At 40.6% G+C, this 17152-nt stretch overlaps 1 protein-coding gene across 2 annotated transcripts; it reads right to left on the minus strand.

Annotated features, from left to right (window-relative positions):
• Positions 1-9045: 9045 nt before the first annotated feature.
• LOC120440455 (interleukin-2 receptor subunit beta-like) lies at positions 9046-16665 on the minus strand. 2 transcript variants are annotated; one of them, XM_039612992.1, is made up of 11 exons: positions 16391-16665; positions 15876-15988; positions 15404-15614; positions 15187-15298; positions 14988-15078; positions 14626-14710; positions 14396-14529; positions 14015-14243; positions 11921-12005; positions 11735-11808; positions 9046-10504 (listed from the first exon to the last, which is right to left on the minus strand). In XM_039612992.1, exons 2-11 carry the CDS (start codon positions 15876-15878, stop codon positions 10488-10490), a joined length of 1041 nt encoding a protein of 346 aa, XP_039468926.1. In that variant the 5' UTR covers positions 15879-15988; positions 16391-16665; the 3' UTR covers positions 9046-10487. The 2 variants fall into 2 exon arrangements, with proteins under 2 accessions (XP_039468926.1, XP_039468927.1); XM_039612993.1 differs by lacking the exon at positions 15876-15988.
• Between the last annotated feature and the right edge of the window lie 487 nt (positions 16666-17152).

The following is a 17152-nucleotide window of genomic DNA, read 5'->3' on the forward strand; positions in this document are numbered from 1 at the left end:
CGTTCTGTCATTTCCATGTCTGTAAGGTAATTCAGGCTTTACCATTGCCCTATATAACACTTCTTTATTTCTTTTTTATTATTTATATCTAGTGTCATGTATGAAAGAGAGAAAAGAACAGAAGCAACACAATGTGGATGTTTTTACTGACGGTAGAAACTGGGTGTAGCAGGAATGAGGCATAATGCGACCATGATTCTGCATACTGGAACATTTTATTATATCTCACTCGATGGCTACGCACACACTTATGCGGCTGCTGCTCACCAGCTGCCAGCCACACATATCCACAACAACAACGACATGACAGGACCCAGCTCAGTCTTTTAATGCGGCGAGGCATGATTGCAGATGCCCTGCGGGTGCTTTTGCCTACCCTGCAGCAGCACCGCCGACCACGCCCCGCCACACTTGGTGAAATGATTGGTCACATATTCTGACATGTCATATTAGGAACTGTAAAACACCACAATAGCCGCTATGAGTATGTAAGTTTTTCAATTCCCTTTGTACTCTTTATCAAGTTACTTAACATGTCAGCCACCAACGGCAGGTACAGCGGCACCTTGTAGACTTGTTAAAGTGAAACAAACTTTATTTGTTAAAATTTTTTTACTATGACTGTGAAAGAAGTGAAGTGAAAGTAGTATGATTTCAAAACTAGTGCTTAAACACTTAAAACAGCCACACAAACCTTAATTTCATGTCTTTGTTTTTTCTTGACTTTTCAAACTTAAATAATAAGTTCTGTTCTATTAAGGCTATTTTTAAAGAGTCCTTGGGAAATATGTCTTCTTGCTGGGAGAAGCTTGAGATCTCTTACCTCTGTATAGTACAGGGTTTATTACTAATTTCTACTAAAAATTACTATTGGATTAGATACTTATTTGCAACCTGGCTGGCACATATGTTACTGTCAGTTGCTTAATTATTAGCAATTACCCAGTGGGTCACCAGGAAAGTTTAGAGGGTTGCGTAAGGAAGTGCATCCGGAATTATATCTTTGCCAACTCAAGCGCAAGAATCCATCCACTGAGGAAACCCTGTGGAAATAAGGGCTGCAGCGTAAAATATCATTATGTGGGCCCTTCAAGCACTGATAGCAATCCACTCGTACATTTTCATTACTTATATTGTATTCTCCAACCAAATCCCTTAACGCAACTATTGTGCGCTCATGCACCTTGTAGAACAAACTGTATTGTATAAGAAATGGTGAAAATGTGGAGCAAAAAATCATTAGACAGAGGGACATAAGCAAGGATTCAAGTAAAATGAATGGCTACTTTGACCATGAGTCACTCCTGAAAACTGAATTGTACCAGAAACAACTGGTTGGGCCACCCTTAACATCAACAACTGCAATCAAGTGTTTGCAATAACTGGCAATTAGTCTTTTACAGGAGGAAAAGACTAAATGGGGAGGAATTTTGTTTCATTCATTGTGCAGAATTGGACGGTTGTCATGACACGGCATCTCAATCTGATTCAGGTCAGGTCTTCATTTTGTTTTCCTTAAGCCATTCAGAGGTGGACTATTGGTGTGGTTTAGATCATTGTCCTGCTGCAGAACCCAAGTGCGCTTCAGCTTGAGGTCATGAACAGATGGCCGGACATTCTCCTTCAGGATGTATTGGTAGACAGCAGAAGTCACAGCTCCATTTACCACAGCAAGTCATCCAGGTCCTCAGGCAACAAAACAGCCCCGGACCACCACACTACCATCATCTTACTGTTTGTATGATGTTCCTTTTCTAAAATGCTGCGTTACTTTTATGCCAGATGTAATGGGACACACACCTTGCAGAAGTGTGTGTCCGTCCACAGAGTATTTTCCCAAAAGTCTCGGGGATCATTAGGATGTTTCCTGCATTTTTTTAATTCAGTGTTTTCATAAAAGCCTTGTTTTAAAACTTTTTGTCCTCAATAACAGAAAAAAAAATTAAAACAGGTAACACTTTATCCATCTCCTAAATTTATAAATTCTGCACTCAGCTTTGCAGTCTCCAGTATCATTGATGTGCAGACAGATGCTGCTCATTTTACGGTTTTGCTCGTTTCTTCACCTTTTCCCAACAAGCTACCTTTTAACTCCATATCTCTGCATACCTGGCTTACCACTACACCTGCTGTCTTCAGAATGTCTGCCCGCAATGTAGCGGGACACAATGTAGTTCTGTCCATCCTTGATCAACCATAGTGCTAGGCAAACCAAGTAGAGCTTGTACATGAAGAGCAACGTTATCCAGAGTCCGACCATCACCTGCTCTAATCGGAGGAAGCTCCGGTATATTCTGTAGCTCTTTTAATGGTTGCCCATAACGCTCATCAAGGGCTTTGATGGCTGGAGTGTATGGGTCAGAAACATAGGGAAAGGCAAGAGCTAATCGTTTAGCTTGGTCTACTTTCAGATGATCGAGAAGGACATGATATTTAAAGTGCTCTGTCTCACGAGCGGCAAGAAGGTTGGTAAGGGCCATTCATAACATCCTATACTGCATTTCATCTTCTCTGATAAGGTCTGGAAAAGAAGGACCCTCAAGCTTGTATCAGTAGCGGTTTTTGATACGGGCGACACGGGCGGTTGCCCGGGGCGGCATCGTGGTGGGGGGCGGCATCACGGGCATCGGCAAAAAAAAAAAAATTACTCATATTCATGCTGCCCCGACATGATGCCATATTGGGAATGGCATAGCCACCGATCGGTTTTCTATCGCCCATTTGCTGGGAGTAAGGGCGCCCTCCGTTAGTGAGGTGCGCCTGCTGCTTGCGGCACAGGGAGGAGAGGGCGGGGCGGCGGGGGATTCATTCGCTGGCTGGAGCAGCATCTAATAACCAACTCGCAAAATAAAACAAAATAAAAACAAACCAACAAACACCAGACATTATGATACAGACTTATAATTTGCACTGATGATTTTTCAAAATTCTATATGCGAAAAGTGAGCGCGAGAGCCCTCAGTGCGCCTGCTCGCTGCTGAAGTCAAAGTAAACTTTATTGTCATCTCCGCTACATACAGTCCAGTATATAGAGAGACGAGAGGACGAGGCTCCAGTTACAGCAGTGCAAGTAAACAAACAATAAATATAAGAAGAGTAAGAAAATAAGGACCAGGGGTAAAGGGATCAATAACAATTTAAAATTTATAATTTACAGTTTGATGGTTTAAAGTCTCACACACAACCTGTCGAAAGGGGAGGAGAGCCCTGCTGCTTCCAAATAGAGCACATGTTATTCATGATGTAAATCCAAGCCCATTATGTATTCATGATTTGAATCCTGGGTTGTGCAAAATTCCAGAAATAAACCCTAGACAAAGTGAATCTGTGAGCTAAGGTGTAGGTCTGTTAGGTTATGTTGTGGTGATCCTCGAGTTGGGGGATGGGTGTTCATACTGGAGTGCAAAATTAAAACCAATGGAAGATGGACAAGAAAAGTTCAAAGCCATCAGGTGCTCAGTTTAGAAAAAAGAGAAAAGAAGAGGAGGAGAAACGAGCAAAATATACAGGTAAGCAGATGTGTCATTGGATAATGGCAGGTCATCCTGAAACAATCAGAATCAGAATACTTTATTAATCCCTATGGAAATTATGTGGGTTACAGTTGCTCCAAGAAGAAATGGTAAAAATAGTAACAGTAACAACTCCAAACAATACATTGTGTTACAGATTTTACCCATTTAAGAAATAGCACTAATATATACAGATCACTCAATTATAAATATCAACGATTAACAGAGGTGATTATAAATAAATATCAAGAAAATTGACAAGAATATTACAGAGTAGAAAAGAGCGTGTGTAAAAAGGGTGTAACAATTGGGGGGGTGGGCGGGGCGCCAGAGGGAGTGTTCGCCCGGGGCGCCAAACAGGCTAGGACCGCCACTGGCTTGTATACACGTGTCCTACTGCTAACAGGGTGACTAGAACTAAAGAGTAATGAGTGCGGAAGGTTTCTGTTCATGCAAACCGTCAGATGTAGCTGGGTGCTGCTTTATAGGAGGGCCTTTGTTCAGGAATGCAAATGAAGGGTCGAGTGGGGTCTTCATCTAACGGAACAGCAGGTTGAACACAGGAAATCTGGTGGGGACCCTGCAGTGGTGTGGTCGGGAAGTTAAAGGTAGTCTCATCTTGTGTAGGAAAAACTGGTCTAGGCAAAGCACTTGAAGGAACTGCAGCATCTAATATTGATGAATTCAGTTAAGGAGGGCTGGCAGCAGTAACTGTACCAGAATGACGGCTAACCTGTGGGGCCTGAGAGAGTGATTGACAGGCTGCTGGATCAATCACTGGGAACTGCTCATGTTGCTGATGCGTTTGAGGAATGGCTTGAAGACTGCATACAGAGGATTTAATTCCATTAAATGAGACTGTGCAAATTGAAGATCTGGAGGACCTGCAAGAATGGGGAGAAGAAAAATGAATCATGAACTGCCTAATCTCCCTCATCATCATCAGGAGTTCCCTCATCACCTCATCTTGATTGGTAGGTAATTGAATAGGGCGTGTCTCTGGCTGGATTTCTACCTCTTGGGGAGGGTCCTGCTGCCCACGTTTGTCTGTGTCAATATGCTGGCATTTTCTTTGACTCTCTGTCTCACATCTAGTACTTCTAGCTCCAGGATACTGAATCTCATACTGTTATAGGTAGGTAGGCAGGGGGGCGACTGTCATGACCAGAACATCTCAAACCTTCAGTTAATGGCTGCTGTGAATCCATGACAATAACACTACTCCGGCTCGAAGGACCGTGTTTTGTAGGAAGGCTCAAAGAAGGTTGGAGCTTGTTACCATCATGGGCTCATCCGGTCAGGATGAAAATGAAGAGTCATCAATCACAGGTTTCTCCTTTTATTTGAATATCCAGTATTAAAGGAAAGACACACATGGACTGCTAACTCTCAGCTGCTGCCTCATGTGGGAGTGAAGAAAGGGTGAGCTGTAGCAGTCCTTATACAGGGAGTGCAGAATTATTAGGCAAGTTGTATTTTTGAGGAATAATTGTATTATTGAACAACAACCATGTTCTCAATGAACCCAAAAAGCTCATTAATATCAAAGCTGAATGTTTTTGGAAGTAGTTTTAGTTTGTTTTAGTTTTAGCTATTTTAGGGGATATCTGTGTGTGCAGGTGACTATTACTGTGCACAATTATTAGGCAACTTAACAAAAACAAATATATACCCATTTCAATTATTTATTTTACCAGTGAAACCAATATAACATCTCCACATTCACAAATATACATTTCTGACATTCAAAAACAAAACAAAAACAAATCAGCGACCAATATAGCCACCTTTCTTTGCAAGGACACTCAAAAGCCTGCCATCCATGGATTCTGTCAGTGTTTTGATCTGTTCACCATCAACATTGCGTGCAGCAGCAACCACAGCCTCCCAGACACTGTTCAGAGAGGTGTACTGTTTTCCCTCCTTGTAGATCTCACATTTGATGATGGACCACAGGTTCTCAATGGGGTTCAGATCAGGTGAACAAGGAGGCCATGTCATTAGTTTTTCTTCTTTTATACCCTTTCTTGCCAGCCACGCTGTGGAGTACTTGGACGCGCGTGTGATGGAGCATTGTCCTGCATGAAAATCACGTTTTTCTTGAAGGATGCAGACTTCTTCCTGTACCACTGCTTGAAGAAGGTGTCTTCCAGAAACTGGCAGTAGGACTGGGAGTTGAGCTTGACTCCATCCTCAACCCGAAAAGGCCCCACAAGCTCATCTTTGATGACACCAGCCCAAACCAGTACTCCACCTCCACCTTGCTGGCGTCTGAGTCGGACTGGAGCTCTCTGCCCTTTACCAATCCAGCCACGGGCCCATCCATCTGGCCCATCAAGACTCACTCTCATTTCATCAGTCCATAAAACCTTAGAAAAATCAGTCTTGAGATATTTCTTGGCCCAGTCTTGACGTTTCAGCTTGTGTGTCTTGTTCAGTGGTGGTCGTCTTTCAGCCTTTCTTACCTTGGCCATGTCTCTGAGTATTGCACACCTTGTGCTTTTGGGCACTCCAGTGATGTTGCAGCTCTGAAATATGGCCAAACTGGTGGCAAGTGGCATCTTGGCAGCTGCACGCTTGACTTTTCTCAGTTCATGGGCAGTTATTTTGCGCCTTGGTTTTTCCACACGCTTCTTGCGACCCTGTTGACTATTTTGAATGAAACGCTTGATTGTTCGATGATCACGCTTCAGAAGCTTTGCAATTTTAAGACTGCTGCATCCCTCTGCAAGATATCTCACTATTTTTGACTTTTCTGAGCCTGTCAAGTCCTTCTTTTGACCCATTTTGCCAAAGGAAAGGAAGTTGCCTAATAATTATGCACACCTGATATAGGGTGTTGATGTCATTAGACCACACCCTTCTCATTACAGAGATGCACATCACCTAATATGCTTAATTGGTAGTAGGCTTTCGAGCCTATACAGCTTGGAGTAAGACAACATGCATGAAGAGGATGATGTGGACAAAATACTCATTTGCCTAATAATTCTGCACTCCAAAGGGAGTCTTTACAACAGGTGTATTGATGGATTAATGGATGCATGGATTGATTGATGTATGATAGTAGCAGTGTTGGGCAAGTTACTTTGAAAAAGTAATTAATTATAGTTACTAGTTACTTCTTCAAAAAAGTAACTGAGTTACAATATTCTAAAAGTAATTAATTACTTGAAAAGTAACTATTGCGTTACTTAAAAAAAAAAATGTTTAACCCTCTGGGGTCCAGGGTATAATTGGCCATTTTTAACTACTTTTGATTTTCCCTCCACATTTCACCTTTAAAAACTGTTTACTTTGCCTTGTTTGGTATCATTCTTTTCAGCACAACCTCACGTGTCTGAATTTACAGTTATGTTTTCATTTTCACATACTGTATTAACACAATTGATCTAAAATCAGACAAAAAACATAAAATCCAAGTAGAAAAAGTTATATTTTTACTGTAACAAACACAAACATGTTTAATGAATCATATTTCATAACTTTAAATGCAAATATAAATTGTCAATTTTAAAATCCTATGCACAAGTTTTGCAAACAGCAAAGTTATTTGCATCCATTTACTTTTTACCTTGATTTTTTAAATAACCATTTCAAACTATTTACAGAACAATCAGCTGTTCTTCAATAAGATGCCACGCAAATTATTTGTGCCACTCCAAAAGAATCATTTCTGTCCACTATAAAGGAGAACATCACAGCCTGATACCTGCAGGTGTATCACTGCTCCTGTTTTCATTCAGCAGTCGCCTCATTGTTCTGACACACAACACAAAACTATCCACAACACTACACACTAACTACACAAGACAACACATTAACTACACACTCCAAACATGCTAAACGTCACAAACCTCTCACATCTCAAAACTCGCTCTCTCGCCGTCACTCCTAAAACTTCCCCTGTTTTTTTTTTGTTTTGTTTTGGGTTTTTTGCTCATAAGCAGAGAGTGCTTGCTGCGCTGTCCTTAGACAGTAAACGTGACGAAACTATTGAGGAAAAACACGCGTATATATTGTTTATCATGACTCTGGTTTTACGTGGCCTATCAACACAATTTAAAAACTGGTATATATCACCTTGTTGCTTTGTCTTTAAGTGGTCATGTGATTGACTTACCACGACTACTTTATTCTTCCTCAGTCAAACAGCAGCACTCATGCGACTGTTTTGCCTCCTTAGCTCCAGGTGTTGTGCCAAAAAGTGATCGTGATTACCGTCCGCGGGAGCGCGCAGCTGCTTAAAGCTGTAGCGTCCAGATTACTTAAGTAGTCAGCTACTTCCATGCAACTGATATAAGATGCGTAAGCTGAACACACCTTCAACCGTCTGTTTGTTGAAAAATAGTAACGGACCGCATTTTCTTGTTAGTAACTGTAACGGCGTTGTAACGATAGGAATAGTAATTAGTTAGATTACTTGTTACTGAAAAAAGTAACGCCGTTACTTGTAACGCCGTTATTCCTATCACTGGATAGTAGTGATATAATGGGACTGTTTTTGCCCCCCCAACCTCCCTTTACCCCCAATCACCCCCTCAGGCGTGCTCTTAACCTCTGTATTTGGCACTTTTGCTAGTTCATGAGAGAGACAAGCGTCACTGACAGCCGGTGGTAACGGGGGATGTCAATATCAGGCACAGATAGTGGTAGGAAAAGTAAAGTTCTCTACCTGCTGATTCAAATATGTGATTCATGGTCAAACCCTTTTTAAAGCTGCGTATATTGCATTATATAGTGATTATTCACACGGCTCTGTTGGTGCCTGTCTGGTTTCTTGAATAAAATATTTAATCTAATTTTGATCATTGTTCAACTATCAAGTTGTTATTAAAAAACAACTAGATAGAGGAAAAGACAAACTTTATGTACATTAGAACTTTTCACAGTGGTCACTGTTCAACATCGGGAAAAAAGGGCGGTGTGAATGTGACGTCTGAGTAACAGCGCTTTATTACTGCCAATAAAATGCAAAAGCCCTCTATCCTGTGCCCAAATTTTAAACCTGAGTATGTTTGTTGAAAGGGTTCGTATACATTTCATTAGATGCGCGACAACATTTTTTTCTCCAAGAAAAAATTAAATCTTTCATCACTTCTTCTGAAACAGACGTCAGAGCGACGGAACCACGTACCGACATGACCGCTGCAAAACTCTGCGGCAGCTGGCGCAGTGACTCTGGCCAATATTCTGACGCCCAAGATTCATCCACGTTTGGAAACTGGCTTGATGACGCATCATATGTGCCAGTGTCATTGTGGAGCCCTGTCGCCTCGCCCCACACAACCCTGGACAAATGACAGGGACGAGGAAGAGGCGGTTCTTCCGACATCGATGCATCAGAGTGGGCATGGCCACCCTTTCAAAACCCAGAGAAAACACAGGAACAACTTTGTGTTAAAGATGATGACTATGTATATTTAAATTTAATTTAAGAGTAAAATTCTTAAAAAAACAAAAAACAAATGCAAGCTCTTATATAGGTCAGTAATGTTATGAAGTAAAGTTTATGTTAGCTGCCGTTCAAATGTAAGTTAGAAATGTTGATATTTATTTGACACGGGACAGATGATGGCGACAGACACAGCTCTGTTAATACCGTACTGTTGTCCTTGGGGCTGTCACAATATCACATTTTTCACAAGACATATCTATATCAGTCTATATCTAGACATTTGATTTTCAAATATCCTGATTATAGTTAATATGTGATTATCATGATACCCTCTAAATGACATCAGTTCACACACTATACAGAAAACACAACTATCTCAGCTATCTGGAACTTACATTCCTTTACAAACATTTATTTCAGTACAATAAGCTACATGCCATTTAGATGATCTCACTAAAAACACAATATGAATGCAAACAGTTTTATTCATATAACCACATTATTATTAATTTCGGTTTAGTTTTTCATTAGATAATGCATTTCTCTTTTAACAGTAGAAATATCTGATGTAATAATTCACTTTTAAAAGCAAGGTTATAGTGCACAGTTCTGATATATGAAACATAATTTTGCATTGAATATCACCACCACCATTACTAAACAGCGTGAAGTGGATAAAGATTTATGTGATGTTACATTTTCCTGAGAACTGACTGGCTGTGATGACTCCTCCAAGTGCTACATGCTATTTTGTCCTGCTAGTTGAGCCTGCTGTCTGCTCTCAGCCCTCCTCCTGTTTCACTGGCATATATCCAGCACCAGAGGGCTCCACCGACCTGCCTGTTGACATCAGAGCAAACCCCTTTGTCATGTGACCTGTCTCCTCTCCACTACTGCTAACACCTGAATCCAAGCTGGGAAGCTCCGGGCTGTCAACCTGCTGTTTCTCCACTCGCTCATAATCAGAACAAACCTGAATAAACTTGCCAAACACACCTCCGCTGCTTCCAAACAGCCTCTGAAAATCTGCCTTTTGTTCATTCCCTCCCTCCTTCTCTTCCTCACCCTCAGGTTCCTCATCATGGCTATCAGTCATATTGATGCTATCTGCCTCCATGCTCTCTTCACTGACCTTTTCACACCTGCACATGCCTGAATCTAGACTCTGGAGCCTAAATCGATCATTGTCGAGCCTCTCAGTTTTCTCGTAGTCTGAAATCACCTGCACTGGCTCACTGTTACTGCTGCCTTTGAGCAGCAACATTAACGTCTCCTTTTCTTTCTCGCTCGCTTCATCGCTTTCCTGTTCTGTGCTTTTTCCTTCACCCTGAGCACCAACAGGGCCATAAGGCGTGTCAGCCGCACAGGGCTTCAGGTTCCCAGCAGTGAGTGAGGAAATAGGAGGAGGGCTACAAAGCTCAGAGTAACTTGGGTTAGAGAAGCTGGAGCTGGTGGAGTCATAGCTGCCTTTGTTCAACACCATCTTCTCATCTGGCTTGTAGGCCACAGCAGCATCCACAGGCGAGGTTAATTCTACAGTGATCATTTCCACTGGTTTTAAGAAGGAGTGAAAGTATTCACTGGTGAACCCACTCTGGAGGAGAGAAAGTCACAGAACAGAAGAAGAGATTAGAAAGATTTGAAATATACAAGAAATTCAATCTGCAGTTTAATGGAATCAGTTAAATAGGTGAGCATCAGGTGTTTGGGGCGCTTCACTCATACTTTACTGAATTTGAATTGCTTGGGTCATAAAGGTCTTAAGTCTGTGGCTGGATCAGTGAGTCACTATGTCTGTCTGGTTACACCTCCCACAGAGTTCACATCTGTCTGCAATGCTCTGTCTTTTTATGGTACATGTTGTGTTGATCTGCTTTTTAAGCTACATTAGCTTATTTTTTGCTTTTAGACTCCTTAAACTCTCTGTAGCTTCCTGCTACTTTACAGAGTGTTTTTAAATGAATATTTTTAGACATGAAAATTAGAGCTTGATGCAGTCTACCTCTGTGGCTTTACAGTGAGCCTTGTTCCCAGCAGGCAACAGTTTAACAGAACAAATATTGTGAAGTGACTGTTGTTGTTAAATGGTGCTGCATGAATAAAACTGCACTGAACTGAAATCAAATCATTGTATAACAGACTTTCCCATGAACTTATCCAGCATCTGATTTTAACATTGTGATGAGGCACTCTACTCTTAACCCTAACCCAGTGGTGTCCAACCCTCGGGCCACGAACCGGTACCGGTCCGGTAAGAGTTGATGCTCGGGTGTGAAATTTATGGTTTTCAGGGTTTTTGTCGTTAACTCGGTTTCCCCGAGTCTTTTCCTGTGTTGTAGTTGTGTCTTATTTTGAAAGAAACATTTACACGTTACCATAGCAACCAGAGCGCATTAAGGGGCAGACAGGATGTTACTCTCAATGTTGTTGGCGCATTTCTGGCGGACACCGCTAATCAAGTTACACAATTACACAGTGAATGTGCGTTTATTATTATATTTACAAAATACCACCAGGTCATATCATTTAATTTTTTTGTGTTTATCCTTGACACCTTAAAGGCCGGTCCCTGAAAATATTGTCTGACATTAAACCGGTCGGTGGCGCAAAAATGTTGGGGACTGCTGCCCTAACCTAAAGAAGAGTCACTGTTAGACTTAAAAGTGGTTAAAACTGAACTTTGAATATCTAGTAACAATTTAATTTACTGCAAACAAATTCACCACAGTATTTCATAAATGCTATGTTTACTGCCCTGAAGTGGCCACAGTATTATCTAATGCATGTGTTATAACAGAGGAAATATCTGTGGTTCATACGCTACCTGGATTTCTCGCAGGGAAGGATTTTCCTGGGTCTGGTATGGGTCGACCTTTGATTTTCTTTACTATGTAAACCCTAAAAAAATAAAAATTAACCAGAGTTGCCAGAAAATAACTTAAGTGAATCAAATTAGAAGAAGTTATAATAATATTATTTGCCATAGAAACTTGTGTCTGTGTGCACGTACCAGGTGGTTTTGTGAGTGCTTAAGAGCAGGCCTGCCAGCAACACCACCACACCGACTATCGTTACAGGCACAACAAACGTAATACCTGAAAAATACGGGACAGAATAGGTCACAGTGGCTCAGAAACATGAGAAAACTGGGTCAAACAGCCAAGTCCATGAGACACACACAGGTTTGCCTCTGCAGGCCGATACAGTGAATTTGAATAGAAGATGTGACTGTGATTTATTATTCAAGAGACTAAGGATACATTTTGCTTCAAGTGCATGGAATACAAAAATACACACATTTTCACTCATGCCCTTGATTTAATTATTATTACTAATCCATGAGTGCAAATCCTTTGTATGTGACTGTCTGAAGTCAGAAACCTTCAAAATGCCATTTCTTTCCTTTACTGCAGCCTCCTTCAGTTGCTGTTTGCTTCTGGGTCTTTCTTCTGTTTGTCTTCATGTACCGCCGTTACGTATTTAAAATACAAAATATGAGTAACTGTATAGTTATAGTTACCATTTAAAAAGGTGGTATTCAGAATAAAGTTTATTTTGTTGAAATTAAGGGATTACACGGTGGTCTTTTCATGTTTTATATGTTAGGCTGTTCCCTCTCTATTTTTGGTAACTCCACGCCGATGGAAACCCAAACAAAACACGCACTAAGAGGCTCTAATGTCTGTGTCTCAATCTGGCGGCCCATGTCATCCCTACTTGCGGCCCGCATAATGACTTGACGAAATGTTTTTAAAAATTATTGTTCAAAAAAGTATTTAATATGAAGGCAATAGGCAGAGTGTTACAGGCATAGAATGTAGCCTCATGGGCAGTGTAGCCAGTTGTAAGTGAGCTATTAAGACTCGATTGTACACTGTGTTCGTGTTTTTCTCCGGAACAATAAGTTCCGTTGGAGGATCCTTTCAACGCCTCTCTCTGTCTCTTGCTAGGAAAGTTGACCGGGACAGTAAAGCTAGTTTTCATCTACATTCCCGACATGGAAGATTCAAAAATCTAGTTGGTATTGAAATGGCGAGTAGCCTTCAGTAATAGTAATAAATCACACAGCAATAGTACATTTATGTAGTTATAAAAAGCGTGATGATACATTAAGGAATCCAAAGTATTCAGAAGACGTTAGTCTCAATGAGTAACGTAACGGAATATGTTACAAAATACATTCTGGTGCATGTACTCTGTAATCTGTAGTGGAATACATTTTAAAAGTAACGTTCCCAACACTGGGGTCATGTGACCAATTTGGCCTTTTAGGAACATCTCTGTTCCTTTTGCTGCATGTTTTGGGTCATTACAGGCCCATCCTGTGAGTTTGTAATATTTGACTGAATCAGAAAAGAAAGTGTTGTTGTTGCTGTAGCTGCTCTGTAAGCATTCATCAGTAGAGACCAGCTAACCATTTCCATCAGCAGCCATACATGCCAGTGCCATGAAGCTGCAGAGTTGTTGATGTGACAACCCTCTAATTGTTGTAGGACCTCTATGATAAGTCTCTTTTGGTTTTTAGCCCATTCAAGGCCTTGCACTGGTGCCCCATATGGACTGCATATTTTATGTTCCCATGAGCAGCTACAAAATGGAAACTAAACACTTTGATCAACTCAAGGAAACAGGCCAGATGTGGACATTGATGCTTTGAATCTGAGAATTAATGTAGTTGTAATATTGGTAGTATGTGTTATTGTTGTCTGCCGTTTTTCTTCTTCTCCGACAGCTAACTAGTCTCACTCTGTTTGCAGTAGACTGATCGCTCCTACCTCATAACGACCGGCTATTATTTCTTTGTTTCTGAAGTATTCCACTTTTTTGGTGAAAAAGTCCTATTGATTTTGAATTGAGAGCCAGCCCTCTATCTCACCACTCTGGTGAGTTAAAGGCTGTGAGTTAAATTACAGCATTGGACATTTTTCACAATGACTTTTTCCCCTCTATGCTGTGTATTATACACCAACACACTTTAAATTTTAAACATTTTCCCGTATACATAATTATTCCATACTGCAGTAATCATGCTCAGCATGAATGAAATGGAAAGGTTTTGACATTAGTATGTTATATTAAACAAAACATGTTAAGATAAATGTACCTGATGTTGGTTTTATTTTCCCTATTTGTGACTCCCATGATGCAGTGGGGCTCCAGTCACTCCAGGCTCCCTCGGGTTGAGGTTTAACAGACCGCACACGAACTCGTGCCTCGTACCTCTCGCCTTGTATCAGCAAATCTTGCTCCAGCTCTCCCTTGCACCCCGGCTGTATCTTGCACTCCTCCTCTTCATTGCACTGAATGCCAAGTTTTTTGTACACAGCAGGATCCTGACACCAAAAAAAAAGCAGTGTGGAGTTGAGGATGAATCTTGCTTAGATTTCACATCGCCACAAGGTTGTCATTTAAACGTGCACAGATCACTCAGCTCAACTTAACTCACTTAAACTTGTTCACATTGTGTCACAAAATCTAAACTTACACTCCATGACTGATCCTGCTTCTTCCACTGCAGTTCACTTCTGTATGAACTGATCCTTTCATGGTTGTGGACTTGGGACAACCAGGAAACAGAGGTGAAGTAAACTTTTGGCTCTGCAGGAGGATTCACCTTTACTGCAAGATCACACACACAGTTGTTTTAGGTCACCATGAATAGCTCGCACTGTAAATCACAAAGAGCAAATATATTATACTGTAGATTACACTCACTATGACAGGATGGCTTGAAGGAAGTAATTACACTCTTCATTTGGTTACAGCTCAGATTGAGGGACAACTCATGGGAAGGCAGAAACTGGAAAAAAATGTTTTAAAAATATTTACTGTTAGAAAACATTTATTACAAAAGTTTCTGTTTGGCAAACTTCAAAGGGGGCTTAACAAAAGCTTGATTTTTTGTAACGACAGAAAAACTAACTATTTGGAAGGAGTCAATGACTGCCCCGAGAACATTACTTTCTACTTTCTGTAGAATATTAGTTCTGACTTCTAATTAAACTACAAACTGAGATACAGGATATATGATTTTATCTCGGTGGCACTACAATAATTTGATTTCTTCACACACTCACAGTGTATTCAATTTCAAAGATCAGGGAGCACTTCTTCAGGGCTGGTCTGGAGACATCAACAGATTTTAGGTCACAGGAAGCGCTGTAAGAACTGAGAAAAACAGTATTAATCTCTTTTTGGTGCACAAGATGACAGGTGTGAGTTATGTATTTTGAGTTTTATGTGTTCAGGATTTCTCTTTGTTACTGAGGTCCTTACATGTAGCGAGATTTATATTGAGCATGTATCGTGCATGCAGTGTCATCAGACATGTATCTGCTGTTCCACAAACATGTGATGATTTTATTGTAGTCAGTGTAGCAAGTGAGATCTGTGAGAATTAAAACAGGAGAGAGATGGGATGAGAATGAGTAAATATGTCAAACAACAGATCTTAAAATCAGTTAAATCTAAATCAAGAGGATTAAAGACTAACTCTGTGGCAGGCTGGGACACTCATCACTTCTGCAGAGCAGCAGCACAGGCAGCAGAATAAACAGGGAAAGGGTTTTCTTATTTCTCTCCATTAAGTCGACAGTTTTCTTTCTTAGAGGCTGCTGGGATGGTGACTCGTGACTGTGACTGGAAGATTTGAAGGACTGTAGTTGCTTTAGGTATTGACTGACTGCTTTCTGATTCTTGTCATCCTGCAAAGGTAAACACATAAAATAAAATGTTACCATGTTAGCAACATGATTAGAGACGTTACTGAGTTTATTTCTCTAAACAGTCAGACATCAACCCACACAGAAAAAAAAAAAACAGTTGGCTGCAAATAAACAGAATAAACAGAGGACGGAACAACAGAAATACAAGTGTTTCAGATCCTGCCTCAGTTTGTAAAACTAAAAGCAGTGATGATGTAATCCAGACTCCTACTGTGTATACTAAGGAGCACTTAAACTTACCATTCATCCATTTTCTTCTACTTCACCAATTTAGCATCGCAGCGGTGAAAGCTAGAGTCTATCTCAGCTTTCACAGGTCGAGGGGTAAGGTGCACCCTGGACAAGTCAGCAATCTGTCAGAGGGCCAATAACTAACCATTACTATACAATACAAAGTGCTGTTCAGCTACTGTTATTGTGGTTTGGAGACATCTACATAAAATAAAATTGAACTGAAATCATAATTTACATGAAGCGGTTCAAAAATTAATGTTTTCATTGGTGTTGAATTTGTGAGCTTTTCTTTCAGACATGCATCTCGACCACAGCCTCGCAAACTGTTGGCTGCTTGGTTTGTGTCCTGGATGTTTTGTTACACAAAAGCAATTTTCACTTAATCTTAAACTGAACAAAATTCAGTAAAACATTTTTAATATTGTGCAGTTGGAACTTCAAACAATCTCTTATACAAATAATAATACCTGTACATTAAAGCACAGACGCTGTCCATTGAAAGACTTCAGTCAGTGACTTACCTGCTGGCTGAGCTGCAACTGAATTCTGTGAGGTCACTGCCACAAATCTAGATCATCTCTCGATCACAACCCACAGTGCTCTTCTGACGAACATTTGAACTTCTGAGTGTTCCACTTGAAGCCTTGTAACCCTTTAGTTTCATCTAATCCGATTCTTCAACTTATAAACGGTTGTATATAATAGTACCTGCAGTGAACCTGTCTGTATAACTCTGAGCTGATAACTTTAAGCATGCAGTGTCAGGTGGAAAGTGGCTGTTCTGGGTTGTTGCGTCAGTTTTTCATCTTCCTTGACTTTAGTACAGCCTGTCAATTCCCCCACCCTGTTGTATTTTTGACCACACACACACACACACACACACACACACACACACACACACACACACACACACACACATTGCACTATTTATAAGTATTAGCAGTAGCTCCCTTTGCATGTGGACCACACTGACATTTAAACTCTGTGTTTGTGTGGATTTGTGCTTTTTGTGGTTTTGCAGCCAAGTACAAGCTGACCCACAAACACCCACATCCTCACCTAATGTGTTCACATTATGCATTAACTGACTTAAAGCATTTTATCTTTGCAAGAACACATTTCAAGCAAACCTTTTTTTTCATAGTGATCAATACAAACATACTAAGTTTAAACAGCATAGTACTGAAGTTGGTTTAGATTCTCATTCACATAATAAATATCACATCACATTACATATTCCAGCTTTGCCCCAAACATAGAGCCAGACTCATAAAGAAGATCTT

Source organism: Oreochromis aureus, linkage group 6 (assembly GCF_013358895.1).
Source record: "Oreochromis aureus strain Israel breed Guangdong linkage group 6, ZZ_aureus, whole genome shotgun sequence".
Taxonomy (NCBI): domain Eukaryota; kingdom Metazoa; phylum Chordata; class Actinopteri; order Cichliformes; family Cichlidae; genus Oreochromis; species Oreochromis aureus.

Bases quoted from the DNA above. Each gene is read 5' to 3' on its own strand.
- LOC120440455 (XM_039612992.1), bottom strand. The intron at 15,299-15,403 runs GTTAGTCTTTAA...TAATTCTCACAG, and splicing joins GTGTCCCAGCCTGCCACAGA to ATCTCACTTGCTACACTGAC. The intron at 14,530-14,625 runs GTGAGTGTAATC...GTGATCTTGCAG, and splicing joins CTTCAAGCCATCCTGTCATA to TAAAGGTGAATCCTCCTGCA.